Raw genomic sequence first — 13,555 nt, forward strand, 5'->3', positions numbered from 1 at the left:
TTATTTTGTGGAGATACTTAGCCTAGTATAAAAACAAATGTTTAGTATTACCCTAACACGGTAAGTCTGCTGCCACCAAGTGTCACCAAAAGTCATCCATTCGAGCGACAGAGAAGTTGGACTTTTGTTTTTATTCGCAAGGATAAAGACACGTATTTGTTTTACGGAACCAGTGATTTCATTGGATAAACCAACAGTGACGTAAAGCTTTCTTTAACGTGGTGGGTTTTATTCACGACCGGGTCTCGAACCCACTTCTGCTGATCAAACCGCTAGGCCATAACTTGCCAAGCGTGATACAAGTTGGTGTTTGTCTATGTGCTACCGATTAACGCCATGGGTTGGATGACTATCTGTAGGGTTTGAAACTTTGCATGGTGGAAATAAGATATAGAAGAGTTTGCGGTAACACCATGTAATAACTATCTCTAAATGAGTTGGGGTGGTTCTGAAAAGAACCGTTGGATTAACCCGACGTTTCTGATCGTCTTCTGGAGACGATATATTATTTATCGAAATTACTTCATATTAGAAATTCTTGAATCGTAATGTGTGCACACCAGACTTTTGTTTTAAACAATTTTACGAAGAGATAACAATTCTCCAAATATATTAGTGGCATAACGGTGGGGTTTTTTGTTTATAGATAAAGTGACAAATACATTAAATGTTAGCTGTGAGTATTGCATGTACTTACATTTGCTTTTAACGCGTTAAGGAAACACAATCACGCACTTTAACGGGTGCCAACGTATAAATACACACGAGACTTTAAAAGTCTATTACAGTTAAAAGTCCGCTTGTGTAATGGTCATGGGGTTCACTATTCCTTCTATATGTCGCAACTCGTTCTCACTTGATTGCATCAAAAGTCCAGTTTTCACGGCTACGTCACTAACTGAAATGTCCTCACCATCGGTTACGGCGTACGCTGGATTGACACATCCAGCGTCTTCGTCAAATTGCTCTGCGCCGCCAAGTTCTAACCGGCTTGGTCCAGAATAAACAGCCTGTATTTCAGTCTCTTCAGGCGGCTCGATGGTAGATTCCGCGTCGAGTAGTTTGCAAGGTTTGTTTCGTCTGCGGCTGATGGAAACACCAAAAGTCAGCATAGATCCGACGAAGAGGACGCCCCCACCGACGAAGTAGGCGACATCATAACTAAGAAGGTTGTCATAAACAACACCTGTAATTATAAATAAAATGAAACATGAGAAATTAATAGATGAGCACCTAAAGATGCCAAAGTGCATGACAGCATTTTTTGTGACGTTTTTTTTTGTTAACAATTACTATTATAAGGTGTGATCCCTGGCTACACGGCAGTTAACGGTTGTATGGCTTCTGACTGGCACCCCGAACAAAGATATTGACAAAATAGGGACACCGCCAATGTAGGGCTAGATAGCTCAGTTGGTAGAGCGCCGGCACGTTAATCCGGAAGTCGTTGGTTCGAATCTCACTCTAGTCAATTCTTTGTTCAACCCCCAAAATCATTACCCAGTCAGTTTCCCTTGTGGTTTATATTGATAGTTAATATTATACTCTTGTTTAAAATTGTGGGGGAAATGGATTTAATTGATCAACCGTAAACTTTTTCATAATTAAAAACAAAATGGACGACAATTCCCCCCCCCTTGCCTCGATGTGGACGTATTAGTTGTCGGTATTTGTTTAAAATGCATTTCCACAGTTCCGTACACTATTTCCAAACTAAACAACCCAGCAATGGTTGCGAATGACAACTAACTGTCAACAAAGTAGGAGGGTTTTTAGAACGTAAAACTGAATTCACCTGTTACCAGTACTCCGATGATGTCCCCAAGGCCCCAGAAAAATAACTGCGCACCGTAAGCGCCAGACGCATCGGATGGTTCCACGAAGGAACGCACGGCAACTATCAACACGGACGCAGTCAACCCGGCCGCCATCCCCATAAACACTGACGAGATAACCAACGGTAAGAATGTCACTAACCACGGCGTAAGTACGTCCGTTACGCTGAAGAGAAGCATGGACCATGCGTAGGTCATCTCCGCTGTGATGTATTTCTTATCAATGAACCATCCGTGTGTGACTCTAGCGAAGGTGCTTCCAGCTCCTATCGTCGAGAGAAGTAGCGAAGCAAGCTCTGGCTCGATACCGATCGTCTCTGCCCGAGCTACGGTGTAGACTACACCAAGCTTCCCGAAGCCATGGCACACTGCTCCGATCATTAGGATGATGAACTGCGTGTTGTGGGCAAGACGTCTCAGGCCATACGTCTCCAACAAGAAATATTTAAATCCGAAAAGGTATTCCAGAAGACGTTCATAAAGAGAGGACTGTCTGGTCGATTCGCGAATGGGCGTTTGATCGGCTCTGTCATCGTCGACTGCGACGCATGGTGGGCCGTCACTCGGAGGAGGGAACCCAGCCTTGTGTTCTGTGGAACCGGCATATTTATCTGTAATATCACCATTGCTCAATGTTGTATAGCTAGGACTGTCGTGTCCATGACCTTCTCCAGTTGACCTCAAAGTCAGATTTGGTTTGACTCCATATTGTTGATTCATATCCCCATGCACAATACCCGCTGTTTCCGAAGCGGTTCTAGTTTCCATCTCATGATAACTATTCTTAGATTGCAGGTCGTGTTTAGGTCGAGCTGACCTCGGTACATGAGGTCGAGTTGTCTTCGCCACATTGGTTCGCATAAGAGCTCCTGCCGCTACAATGTGAAACCCCATCGCCGCTACGATAAGCATGGATCCTCGCCAGCCGTACAGGTCAATAAGGAAGGTGTACAGAGGGGCGAACGCCAACTGGCCTAAGCTGATACCTGATGTCGCTACACCAACAGCAAAGGTGAATCTCGTCTTGAAGTACATCCCCATAGCTTGAAAAACTGCGGATAACGACAAACTCGCCCCCAATGCTGAAAAGTAAAACAAAATGCAAATTATTGTTAGGATCAAACTTCAAACTATATACCTCTGCATGGACGTCGTCCAGCCGTCATCTTAGAGGTTAATCGATGACGAACAATCAAAACGCTCAGATTAATGGTGTTTGAAGCTTTGCATGGTGTGGAGAATAAGAGCAACTATAAATATAAATACTAACAGTAAACTTGGCGAAGGAGTGGTGGCTCTAAAAAGAGCCGGTTTGGTCTCGACGTTTTGAACAGTATACTCTGCTCGTCTTCAGGAGAAAAAGTAAATTAATATGCAAATTATTGTTAGGATGAAGACGAGCAGAGTATACTGTTAGACAGTTCGAAACGTCGAGACCAAACCGGCTCTTTTCAGAGCCACCACTCCTTCAAAAGAGTTTTTTACCCATGGTTGTACCCGCAAGTTTGCTATTAATATTTAAATTTGTAGTTGCTCTTACGCTCAGATTAGTATGCACGGTGCACAGGTTTGGCCAATGAACGGCGGCTTTTTGACGTCTGGGTGAGGGCGCTCCTCTGATTTGACATCATGTGTGTAACTAATGCACACTAACATTAGCTTGCAACGTAATGATCATCACAATAATTACTAAATTTTGGGAGTCAAGATTCCATGCACAGTGAGAAAATTTATGTTGAAATTTGTTGGATGCGTATACGCAGTGTCAGTGAATGTTAGATGGATTGCTACTAACGTCATTGATCGCCATGTTTGATATAAAATAATTTAAAAAGGGTGTACGCGTGTACGCCACGACTCGTTGCCAATGATAGCCTTTCACGCGTAGAAGTTTTATGAAAGATGGCGGCCAATGCAAGGAATCTATACTATTGAATAATGAATAGACAAGATTTCGAGTTGACTCGGTCCTTTTAGGCCTACTCTGTGCCGATATACAACGCCAATATTAGGCAAGCACCGGCCCGCTCTGACTGCACGGTACTTCGCAGTACTTGACACCGTGGGGTAGAAGCTTGTTTTTTCGAGGTTTTTGAACTTCGTACAAACGAAGTCTGATTTTGCCTCGTTGTACGAGTTTGAAACCTCGAAAAAACATGGTTCGACCCCACGGTATCAAGTACTGTTTTGTACCGTGCGGTATAGTATCTAATTATGCAGTTTGTGAGATCAGAGCGAGCATGTGCTTGCCTTAAGAGCCTTGGACAAGGCTACGCTAATGTGTAATTCTGACACGATAAAAATAACTTCATGCTTTATAAGGAGCAGTCTCTTGAAAACTTGAACATGAGCCCAAACCAAGCCTCCCGCCTGAAGACAGACCACCAGAATTCAAGGCAACCGTCACCATCCCTTACATCGGCCACGCATCAGCAGAGTGTACTGCTCGAAACGTCGAGACCAAACCGGTTCCTTTCAGAGCCACCACTCATTCAAAAGATATTTTACTCATGGTTGTACCCGCAAGTTTACTATTCGTATATATATATTTGTAGTAACTCTCATGAGAATTAAAATTTTGTTATATATTATTTTATTAAACTTGAAAAAATTGTATACTTATAAATAAATGAATACATACAAATAAAAATAAATCGGACGTACGAAGCGATGAAGCTGTCATCAAAAGACACAGAAAAAAAAGGAGACAAAAAGAAAGAAAATCAAACTAAAAGTAACAGAAATATAGAAATACTAACCTGTAACGAATCCATTGCTTAAAATGAGCATTTCTATTGTAGGGGACAAGGCAGCCATTATGAAACCCCCAGTGAGTATTAATCCACCTGCAACCATGACTATACGGGGTCCAAACTTGGTGCAAAACATTCCACATATGGGACCTGCAGTTTCAGAATAAAAAATACAATTTTGTAAATTAAGTGTTTCAACATGGCCGACAAATGATCAGCGTGATGTATATACGTCCGGGTGGCAGTTTGTTTTTCTGTACATGAACATTTTCACTGTCGTAGTTCTTTTCAATGTGCCGTTTTTGTTTCTTATTTTTTTTCTTTTCAAAATCGATTAAAAACTGGTAATTGTCTTCTCACTTGGTGTATCTCTACCTATGCATAAAATAACAAACCTATGCAAATTTGAGCTCGATTGGTCGGCGTCGGGGTTGCAAGATAACTGTTAAAGAAAAAAATCACCCTTGTCACACGAGGTTGTGTGCTTTCTGACGCTTGATTTCGATACCTCAAATTCTAAACTTGAGGTCTCGAAATCAAATTCGTGGAAAATTACTTCTTTCTCGAAAACTACGTCACTTCAGAGGGAGCCATTTCTCACAATGGTTTATACTATCAACCTCTCCCCATTACTCGTAATCAAGAAATGTTTTATGAAAAACAATTATTTTGAGTAATTACCAATAGTGTCCACTGCCTTTAAAACAAAAATCAGGAAAATTATTGAGAATGTCAATTCTGTACTACAGGGAAAAAAAATGCGTCAGGTCGTAAAACACAAAGAAAAAGACTTACCAAACATTCCCCGCATGAGGGAGTGAATTGACAACACTAAACCCACCGTAGTGGCACTGGCCTCAAACGATTCCATCCATACCGTCAAATACACACTCAGTGATGATACTGAACCAAGTGCTGTGAAATACACGATGAATGCACCAACCAAGACGAGCCACGACCAGCCCGAGTCCATACGGGGCTCAGAGGGTGTCTGCCCCGGTGGGTTTTCCGACAGCTCCGCTCCCCTAAGCGGACCATCATTGGAGTTGTGGTTCGCATCTGTATGAACTGTCTTCAACGGTTGTTCGTCGAGCTTGTCAACCCCCGAAAGTACACGATCTTCTAACTTCGAGTCCATTATTATAATTTGACAGACATGGACAGACACAGCCCCATGGAATTATTAGTGTTTTAACAAAGCGTCCACTTTTCAGCGCTTCACATTGATTGAAACATTTGACATGTATTGCAACATATGTAAATACTGATGTAAATTGCCCCATCATTGCATTGTTGGTTTTTCTTATATTTATTTGATGATAACAATGTAGTCTGTTACGTAATACTATAGTTGCGTGACATTCGAGATCTGTTGTCTCTTCCATGTAAACCGAGGTCTTCCAATGAGTGAGATTATTATAAAGTGAAGTACTAATGTGACATTTTAGAGGACAGTTAAGCAACCGGACACGTTCGGTAATAATTATCAAAGACCAGTGTTCTCACTTGATGTTTCCCAATGTATTATGCATAAAATAACAAAATCTGAAAATTTGGGCTGAAATGGTCAAAAGAATAATGAAAGGAAAAACACCCTCGCTGCATTAATTTGTGTGCTTTTAGATGCATCACAAAAGGCTTCAGCTGATGTCTTTCAATATTTGAGTGAGAAATTACCCCTTTCTCAAAAACTTTACTTCAAAGGTGGCCCGTTCTCACAATGTCTTATATTATCAATAGCTCTCCAATTCTCTCCAACAGCTCTCCAATAGCTCCCAAATGCTTGTTACCAAGAACGCTATTGCTAACAATTTGTTTGAGTAGTTACCAATAGTGGCCAGTGCCTTTAAGTAAGCAATGTCACCTGATTAATACCATGCAAGGCTCTTCTTTATGACTGGAGTATTGCCATGAAACTGTTGTAAGTCGATACCAGTTTGAGATTATGTTATTTGATGGCTAGACTATTATTAGACTGGTCACCAGTCTTTATCGGTAAGTTTGACGTTAGACGTTTTGGCTAGAACTAGAATTCGAGAGATTATGTTTATATAATAACAGGAAAAACAATAACTTTTCGTTAAATTTCATGTCATGTTGTCAGTTGTTTTACAAATTATTCTAGATTTGTTTTCAGTAGGCATACCTCAAACCGACACAAACTATTTCAAAATATGAGCGCTTGCATTATTTTAAGGATTTTAAAATGAATAAATAATTTGTTCAAAATTATTAGGCTAATAATCGAAATCACCCTCGACCCAAGTCTCCATCTAAAATTGTTGGGTTGAAGTTTGATAATTCAAATTATTCGCTATATGCCACATCACCATTCATACACTTTATGCGGTTTCAGGTCCTTTGAACAAACTTCTGATATGACGCGAGATAAGTGGTATAGTTTATAGGATCCCTTGTCGTACAAAGCCCCTTTCACACGAGAGCAATTTTTCAAGGGTCATTTGCAAAATTCTAGCATGGATGATAAATTTTACAAAGATACCTCGTGTGAAAGATCTCTTTAAAATATTGTCAAATATGGATACATTTTACAACCATGCTTAAATTAAGCAAGGGTCCAAAGTTAAATTGCTATCGTGTAAATAGCATTTAATACACTTTTTAATAGTTTTCAAATAAACACAGTCCGGAACAAAGTGTAATTCGGATTATTTTTTATTCGTGAAAACATTATGGTTTTAGATTTTGTCAGTGATTATTTTTCACTATAAACGTGTCAAATTCGGTGGCTGCGATTGAAACAAGAAGGTGCTTTGGAGGTCTGAAAAATACAATTTTCTGGATTTTGAACAACAATCCAGATGGACTTCTTTGTATATGGTATGAATTCGATAATAAATGATGTGTTTTCAGTTTGTAACTAGTCGTTTCCCCTAAGCTGTATTAAAATAAAACTATTCATCTTCAAACAAAAATCTTAGTAGAAGTTAGACTTGAACCAGACGATAATCAAATTCATCGAATGATGTATTGTACCATCTCGATTCCTGAATCTGGGTAATCACGTTGAGCCATTATCAAATTCACCGTCAACGACTGTCAATAGTGTGTGCGTTAGTTCTGTGGCAAAGAGTGGCCATTGATCAACGTCACCAGTGTCAGACCTTTCTTGTTTATGTGTCATCTCCTTAAAGACAGGGAAAGTTATTAAGAAGTATGGAATCCCTAAATGGAGCGAGGACCCAACACTAAGCCCTGCGCACTTAATAGCGCACGTGACCGTCCAAGTTGAGTGACGTCACGACCGGTTGTCTTTGCGTCATCGATGACAACCAATCAAGTCAGCTTCGTTGAACCATTGATTTTTCTTTCACGTTACACTATATTCGCTGGACTCGTCATCACTGGTCAGAACGTAAGCAGGATTGGAAATACCTCTCTCTTCACGTTGCGCACCGCACACGTTGGTTGGAAAATCACTCGGGTCTGCACAGTTCTTGACAGTAGCCTCTGCGCAGTTCTCGACAGTAGCATCTGGGCAGTTCTCGACAGTAACCTTTGCGCAGTTCTCGACAGTAGCCTCTGCGCAGATCTCGACAGTAGCCTTTGCGCAGTTCTCGACAGTAGCCGTTGCGCAGCTCTCGACAGTGGCGATCTCTTGGCGTCTCTGCTTACTCCTGTGTGTGACGTAGATGACAAAGGTCAGCATGGACGCGATTAGCAAAGCGCCCCCACCGATGAAGAAAGCGAAATCATAGCTCCCTAGGCTGTCGTACATGAAACCTTTATAAAGAAAGTAAATGAAAAACAAAAATTGAATAAATACAAATACCAAAAGCATCATGCTTGTCTGTTTGTGTGGCCGGCCCTTACAGCCTTTAAGATTATTAAAACATCACTATTGTTAATTTGAGTATTTTACCTTGGTGTGCTCATTTATATAATTTTTTAGAAAAAGTTGTTCTTTTAAAATTGTTATATCTTTCACTATTTGAACGTTCACAAATTCGGTTACGAGTCTTACCAGCCACAAAGACTCCAGCGATTTCGCCGATACCCCAGAAAAATAGATGTGCTCCGAACGCTCCGGCTGTGTCCATTTTCTTCACGTGAGAGCATATAATAACGGTGATGAGTGAGCCGGTCATTCCGGTCACCATTCCCATCGGAACTGCGATGATCGCCAGCGGAACGAAAGTCTCAAAAGCCGGAGTGAGGGCAGCAAGCACGCCGTAGAGTAACGCACCTATAGAGTAGGCCAACTCCGCTGTGATGTACTTCTTATCAACGAACCAGCCGTGGGCGACGACAGCTATGGTACTACCACCACCCATCAAGGAGAGGATAAGCGCCGCAAGGTTGGGTTCGATGCCGACTGATTCAGCACGGACTACGGAGTACACCAAGCCCAGTTTGCCGAAGCCGTGGCAGACGGATACGACCATCAGGATGATGAATGCACTATTGTGAGCAAGGCGTCTGATGCCATACGTTTCCAACATGAAATGTTTGAGGGCGAAGTAGTGGCGTTTGATGACACAGCCAACAGACGACGGTTTGGTGTCTGAGTCACCGCCAGTGTCCTCTATATTACTGCTAGAATTTGCAAACTGCGAGTCCAGTCCGGGAGAGACATTAGCTTCTGTTGTAGCAGACGTGTTGCAAGAGTCGTCGGTAACCTCTTCTGGACCAAGGGTTGTCTTTCTTAAAGTTATTGGCCGCAAGAGGGCTCCGGCTGCTACAACATGGAAACTTACTCCCGCTATCAAGAGCATGGAACCTTGCCAGCCGTACAGGTCAATCAGGTAGGTGTACAGAGGGGGACAGACCAGCTGCTTGACGCCAAGACCGATTGATGCCAATCCAACGGCGAATGTGAACCTCTTCTTGAAGTAAACACTAAGGGCTTGGAAGGATGCCACTCGCGATAGACTTGATCCAAATGCTACAAAAATAAATATTTGATAAACATTAATAATTTTTGCATTTACGGCGGTTTCTATATAAATATATGTATATTTTTGTCACGGAGGTTGACAAAACTAAAACAAATTGTTGATTGAACAAAGACAAATCGAATGTATTAAACCAACGACCTCAACGTGCCGGTGTTGCGCAGGAGATTTTGTCCCCCCCCCCCCCCCACCTCAGCGAAAACAACGAACTGTGATCAAATCTTAGGCCGTGTCCGAATTGGTGACTTTGGCTACAGCTACGGCTAGAACAGCGCGTCTGTCAGTGGTGAAGAATGGCAGACGCGCGCGCCCTAGCCGTAGCTGTAGCCGAAGTCGCCAATCGGACACGGCCTATGACAGGTATTACATGTCTGTGGGTCTCAAACTTATTCCGATGGCGCCCTCTTTTGAATCCTCCTCCTACTCAAGCCTATGTTTTATTGGGAACAGAATCTATGGGGAGACACTGAGATTCCCACGACAACGGCACTCTACAAGCTGAATTATATCTAGCCCCATGGCAGCCTCCCTATATTATTGAAACAATTTGGGGGACCCTCCACCATACGGCAATAACGGACCGTGTCTTCCGTGCAGGCTCGTGGGGGGACGAAACTCCGATAGCCCACACCAACGGTCCCCTTCGAAGGCCTCCAACTTCGTACTTTGCCGTGCCCATAGGAAAACCGTCCTTGAGCCATGTCCAGGCCGTGTCATACACAGTTCATCAGTTGCTAGAGTGCCATCACGATAACCGGAGGTCGTTGGTTCAAATCCAATTCTAGTAAAGTCCCTTTGTTTAACTCAAAATAATTTAAACTTTGCCAACTCAGTTTCTCTTGTGGTTTAATAAAACATATACAAAAAACAGGACTGGGGGCAGTTTTTTCATCCAGAAAATTTTTTTATTTCTTGATACATCTTGAAAAGTAAACCAAAATAAACATCTAGTCTAAACCTTACCTGTTAGGACCCCATTGCTGAGTATCAGGATCCAAACGGTGGGTGAGCAAGTTGCCATTGCATACCCTCCCACCAGTGCGACTCCGCCCACCATCATAGTCACGCGAGGCCCAAACTTTGTACAAATTGCGGCTGATACAGGACCTGCGGTAAACAACAAGTCAAAAAATAACTCTATTATACTGTGTTTTCATAATTGTCTACTTCCCTTTATAAAATCGTCCATGTAGCGCAATAATTGAATAGTTGTAACTCATGAAGCATCCCCCCCCCCCTCAATATTTTAATAATTTAAAGCCATTATACACTTTCGGTAAACAGTATTGTCCAAGTCCCACACTTCGTGTATAACAACTTATATATAAAATAACAATTCTGTGGAAATTTAGGCTCAATCGGACATCGGAGTCGGGAGAAAATAACGGGAAAACCCACTCCTGTTTTCGCGCGTTTCGCCGTGTCATGACTTGTGTTTATAACAAATCCGTAATTCTCGCTAACGAGAATTTATATTGTTTTACCGTTTTCTCAAAAAGTAAAGCATTTCATGGACTAATATTTTAAGAGAAGTCTTTCACCAATACCTTCTGTAATCCCTGTAAATTATTTGTAAATCTGTGAATTTTGTTTTTTTCTGTACCGAAAGAGTCCAATGGCTTTAAAACTAAAATGGTTTTGTTTCAAATTAAATAAGTGCAAAGACTCACCCATCAATGTTTTTATCAGAGTTCGAAACGACAGCACAAATCCAACTGTCACAGCAGAAACATCGAAGTACTCCATCCATACGTTTAGATACACACTCAACGATGCCGAGGCCCCGAAAGCTACGAAATTCACCACGACGGCACCGAGTAGTACGACCCAAGCCCAGCCCGTATCCGTCCGGGGCTGGAGGGTTGACTCTCCCGGTAGGTGTTCAATTGTTACAGTGGAGGAAGCTGCCCCATGGCTTGGATCTTGTTGAGCAACGTTCAGCTGTGATTGGTGATCGTCAGAGACGGGGACCATCGTGCCCGCTCGCTTGAAGTAGTCCGTATTTTGCTATGCTCACAGTACAAAACCAACAATCAAGTGAGGAAATTAAAGTCTTAAAACAGCATACACGATACTCAAAACTATTGTGTTTATACAAAGGGACCAGTTGTTAGTGACCTTCACAGAGGCTAAAATGTTGAAGTTCATCAGCAGCATGCCTGATTGCAAGGACGTGAGAATCGAGAGTCTCTGGGTCTTTTTGACTGGCACCTGATGATTTCGTAATTACAGTGTGGGCTTGAACCCGCTTGAGAGTTACCATACCGTAAAGGAATTGCTCGCTTGACACCACACAGACACAAATGACTATCACAGCTAAACTTTCTGACTTGTCTAGTCCTATATATATTGTGAAATAATAGCTATACTTGTCCGCACGCAAAAGATGAACACCATGTGTCGAAAGTCAACACTTAGTTTTTTTCCTCGTAAATAAGCAAGACAAAATGATGATGAGTAATATACTATCAACAACAATGCAACAACAGAACTGGCCTAGATACGGACGAGTACCTCCTCATCATGCGACACCCTACAGCGATGACGTCGAAGGCGTTGGATTAGGAAAACAAATTTGACCGAATACTGTTGTGTCGATTGAGGACACTGGCTCTGATGTGGTAATGTATCACTACAATGCATTATCGAAACTGCATGTGGCGTGACTAGAAGGGGAGGGGCCAGTGCTCCCTGACTGCCCTTGCTCACCCCCACCCCCCCCCCCCCCATTGGAAATCTGGACTTTTCTGATCAGAAAGGTTCAAAGTAAAGTGTTACGTTATAATCATACGCGTTGATGTAACAATTTCGGGTTTTTTTTATGAACCCTTTTTCACTTTAGTTCTGAACTAACGGCAAGTTTTATTATAAAACAAAATAAAAACATGACAGAAAGAAGGCGACGAAAAGGGGATTTGTTCAGGCCCGTAACCAGGAATTATTAGCTTATAATTATTATTTTGTTGGGGGTACGAAAGGAAATATTATACATTGTGGCGACGCAGGGGTTAGTGGTTGCCCTCCAAGATGTTGGACATTATTTTTTTTGAAGACCCGTTTTTTGAATTAATTCAACTTTCTAACTTATCTTGTCCCATGTAAGTGAAATGACTGTTGGGTCCACACGCAGAAGATGCACACAAATTAAGTCCCTAATACTAATAACAAATAATGTTAACAATAATGTCGATAATGTCTTATATAGCGCACGTATCTACCAAACAAGGTACTCAAGGCGCTGAGTATATACAAACTTTCAGAAAGATAGGTTATTGCAGATTCTGAGACCCAATTATTTAGCACCTTATAAGGGTTTATAAGTTTCCTTGCAATTTAATAAAACAAAAGACAATTATGACTAATATAATTACAACAACAACGCAACAGCAGTACTGCCCGTAGCTTAACTGATGAGTAACTTTTTACGTGCGCCCTACCAAGCTGACGTCAGAGGGTCATTCCTAAATATAAAAAATGTCTATAATGCATAAGCCGAACAACAAACAAGTGAATAATAATTATTTCACATGATTGGGTATGTGCATAGCACCGTGTCAAATTTCCAGGTATTCTGCCAACTGACCCTTTTTCAGTAAACCTGCAAGGTAGTGTGATGGTATATCCATATAAGCTTGTTGTGTATGGTATGGTTTTGAATTACCCTTTTTGTGATTTATGATATTATGTTATTGTATTGTATTGTATTGTATGAAACGAGCACTCTGAACAGATCAATGCTTACTGAGAGTCGTCGCACTTGGTCAGGATTTAGTTGATCCAATTACAATAACGGGGGCGTATCGGCCTATAATGTTAAGCCCCAGCCACCCCCATTGTTAACGTATCGACTAATAACCACAAACCGGACAGTTATATTCGATACGCTATTAATGAGTACATAACTGCTCTTATGGAGCTATCTTAACGGTACAGGTCATACACAAGTGTTTATAGATGACTCGGCTCGGGGCCCATGGTACATTTCCATCAACAGACAATGTGTTCGTTTGGCAATATTCAAATGGAAGTGCGTCAGCAGTCTGTGCTTAAG

The 13,555-nt window shown here is 41.7% G+C and overlaps 2 protein-coding genes across 2 annotated transcripts; both read right to left on the reverse strand.

Moving 5' to 3' along the window:
- Positions 1–788: 788 nt before the first annotated feature.
- On the reverse strand, positions 789–5,726 carry LOC117305433 (monocarboxylate transporter 5-like). Its single transcript, XM_033790306.1, has 4 exons — positions 5,384–5,726; positions 4,595–4,738; positions 1,796–2,917; positions 789–1,186 (listed from the first exon to the last, which is right to left on the reverse strand). The coding sequence occupies exons 1-4, from the start codon at positions 5,724–5,726 to the stop codon at positions 789–791; spliced, it is 2,007 nt and encodes a 668-aa protein (XP_033646197.1).
- A 1,802-nt stretch (positions 5,727–7,528) lies between these two features.
- LOC117305445 (monocarboxylate transporter 13-like) lies at positions 7,529–11,478 on the reverse strand. The gene is made up of 4 exons (XM_033790316.1): positions 11,175–11,478; positions 10,468–10,611; positions 8,574–9,494; positions 7,529–8,332 (listed from the first exon to the last, which is right to left on the reverse strand). The coding sequence occupies exons 1-4, from the start codon at positions 11,476–11,478 to the stop codon at positions 7,920–7,922; spliced, it is 1,782 nt and encodes a 593-aa protein (XP_033646207.1). The 3' UTR covers positions 7,529–7,919.
- Between the last annotated feature and the right edge of the window lie 2,077 nt (positions 11,479–13,555).

Source organism: Asterias rubens, chromosome 2 (assembly GCF_902459465.1).
Source record: "Asterias rubens chromosome 2, eAstRub1.3, whole genome shotgun sequence".
NCBI classification, from domain to species: Eukaryota; Metazoa; Echinodermata; class Asteroidea; order Forcipulatida; family Asteriidae; genus Asterias; species Asterias rubens.

Coding starts and splice junctions, on each gene's coding strand:
- LOC117305433 (XM_033790306.1), bottom strand. CDS start 5,726: ATGGACTCGAAGTTAGAAGATCGTGTACTTTCGGGGGTTGACAAGCTC. Junction 4,739..5,383: donor CCTCATGCGGGGAATGTTTG/GTAAGTCTTTTT, acceptor CTGAAACTGCAG/GTCCCATATGTGGAATGTTT. Junction 1,187..1,795: donor CATCGGAGTACTGGTAACAG/GTGAATTCAGTT, acceptor TTATAATTACAG/GTGTTGTTTATGACAACCTT.
- LOC117305445 (XM_033790316.1), bottom strand. CDS start 11,478: ATGGTCCCCGTCTCTGACGATCACCAATCACAGCTGAACGTTGCTCAA. Junction 9,495..10,467: donor CAGCAATGGGGTCCTAACAG/GTAAGGTTTAGA, acceptor TTATTTTTGTAG/CATTTGGATCAAGTCTATCG. Junction 8,333..8,573: donor CGCTGGAGTCTTTGTGGCTG/GTAAGACTCGTA, acceptor TTCTTTATAAAG/GTTTCATGTACGACAGCCTA.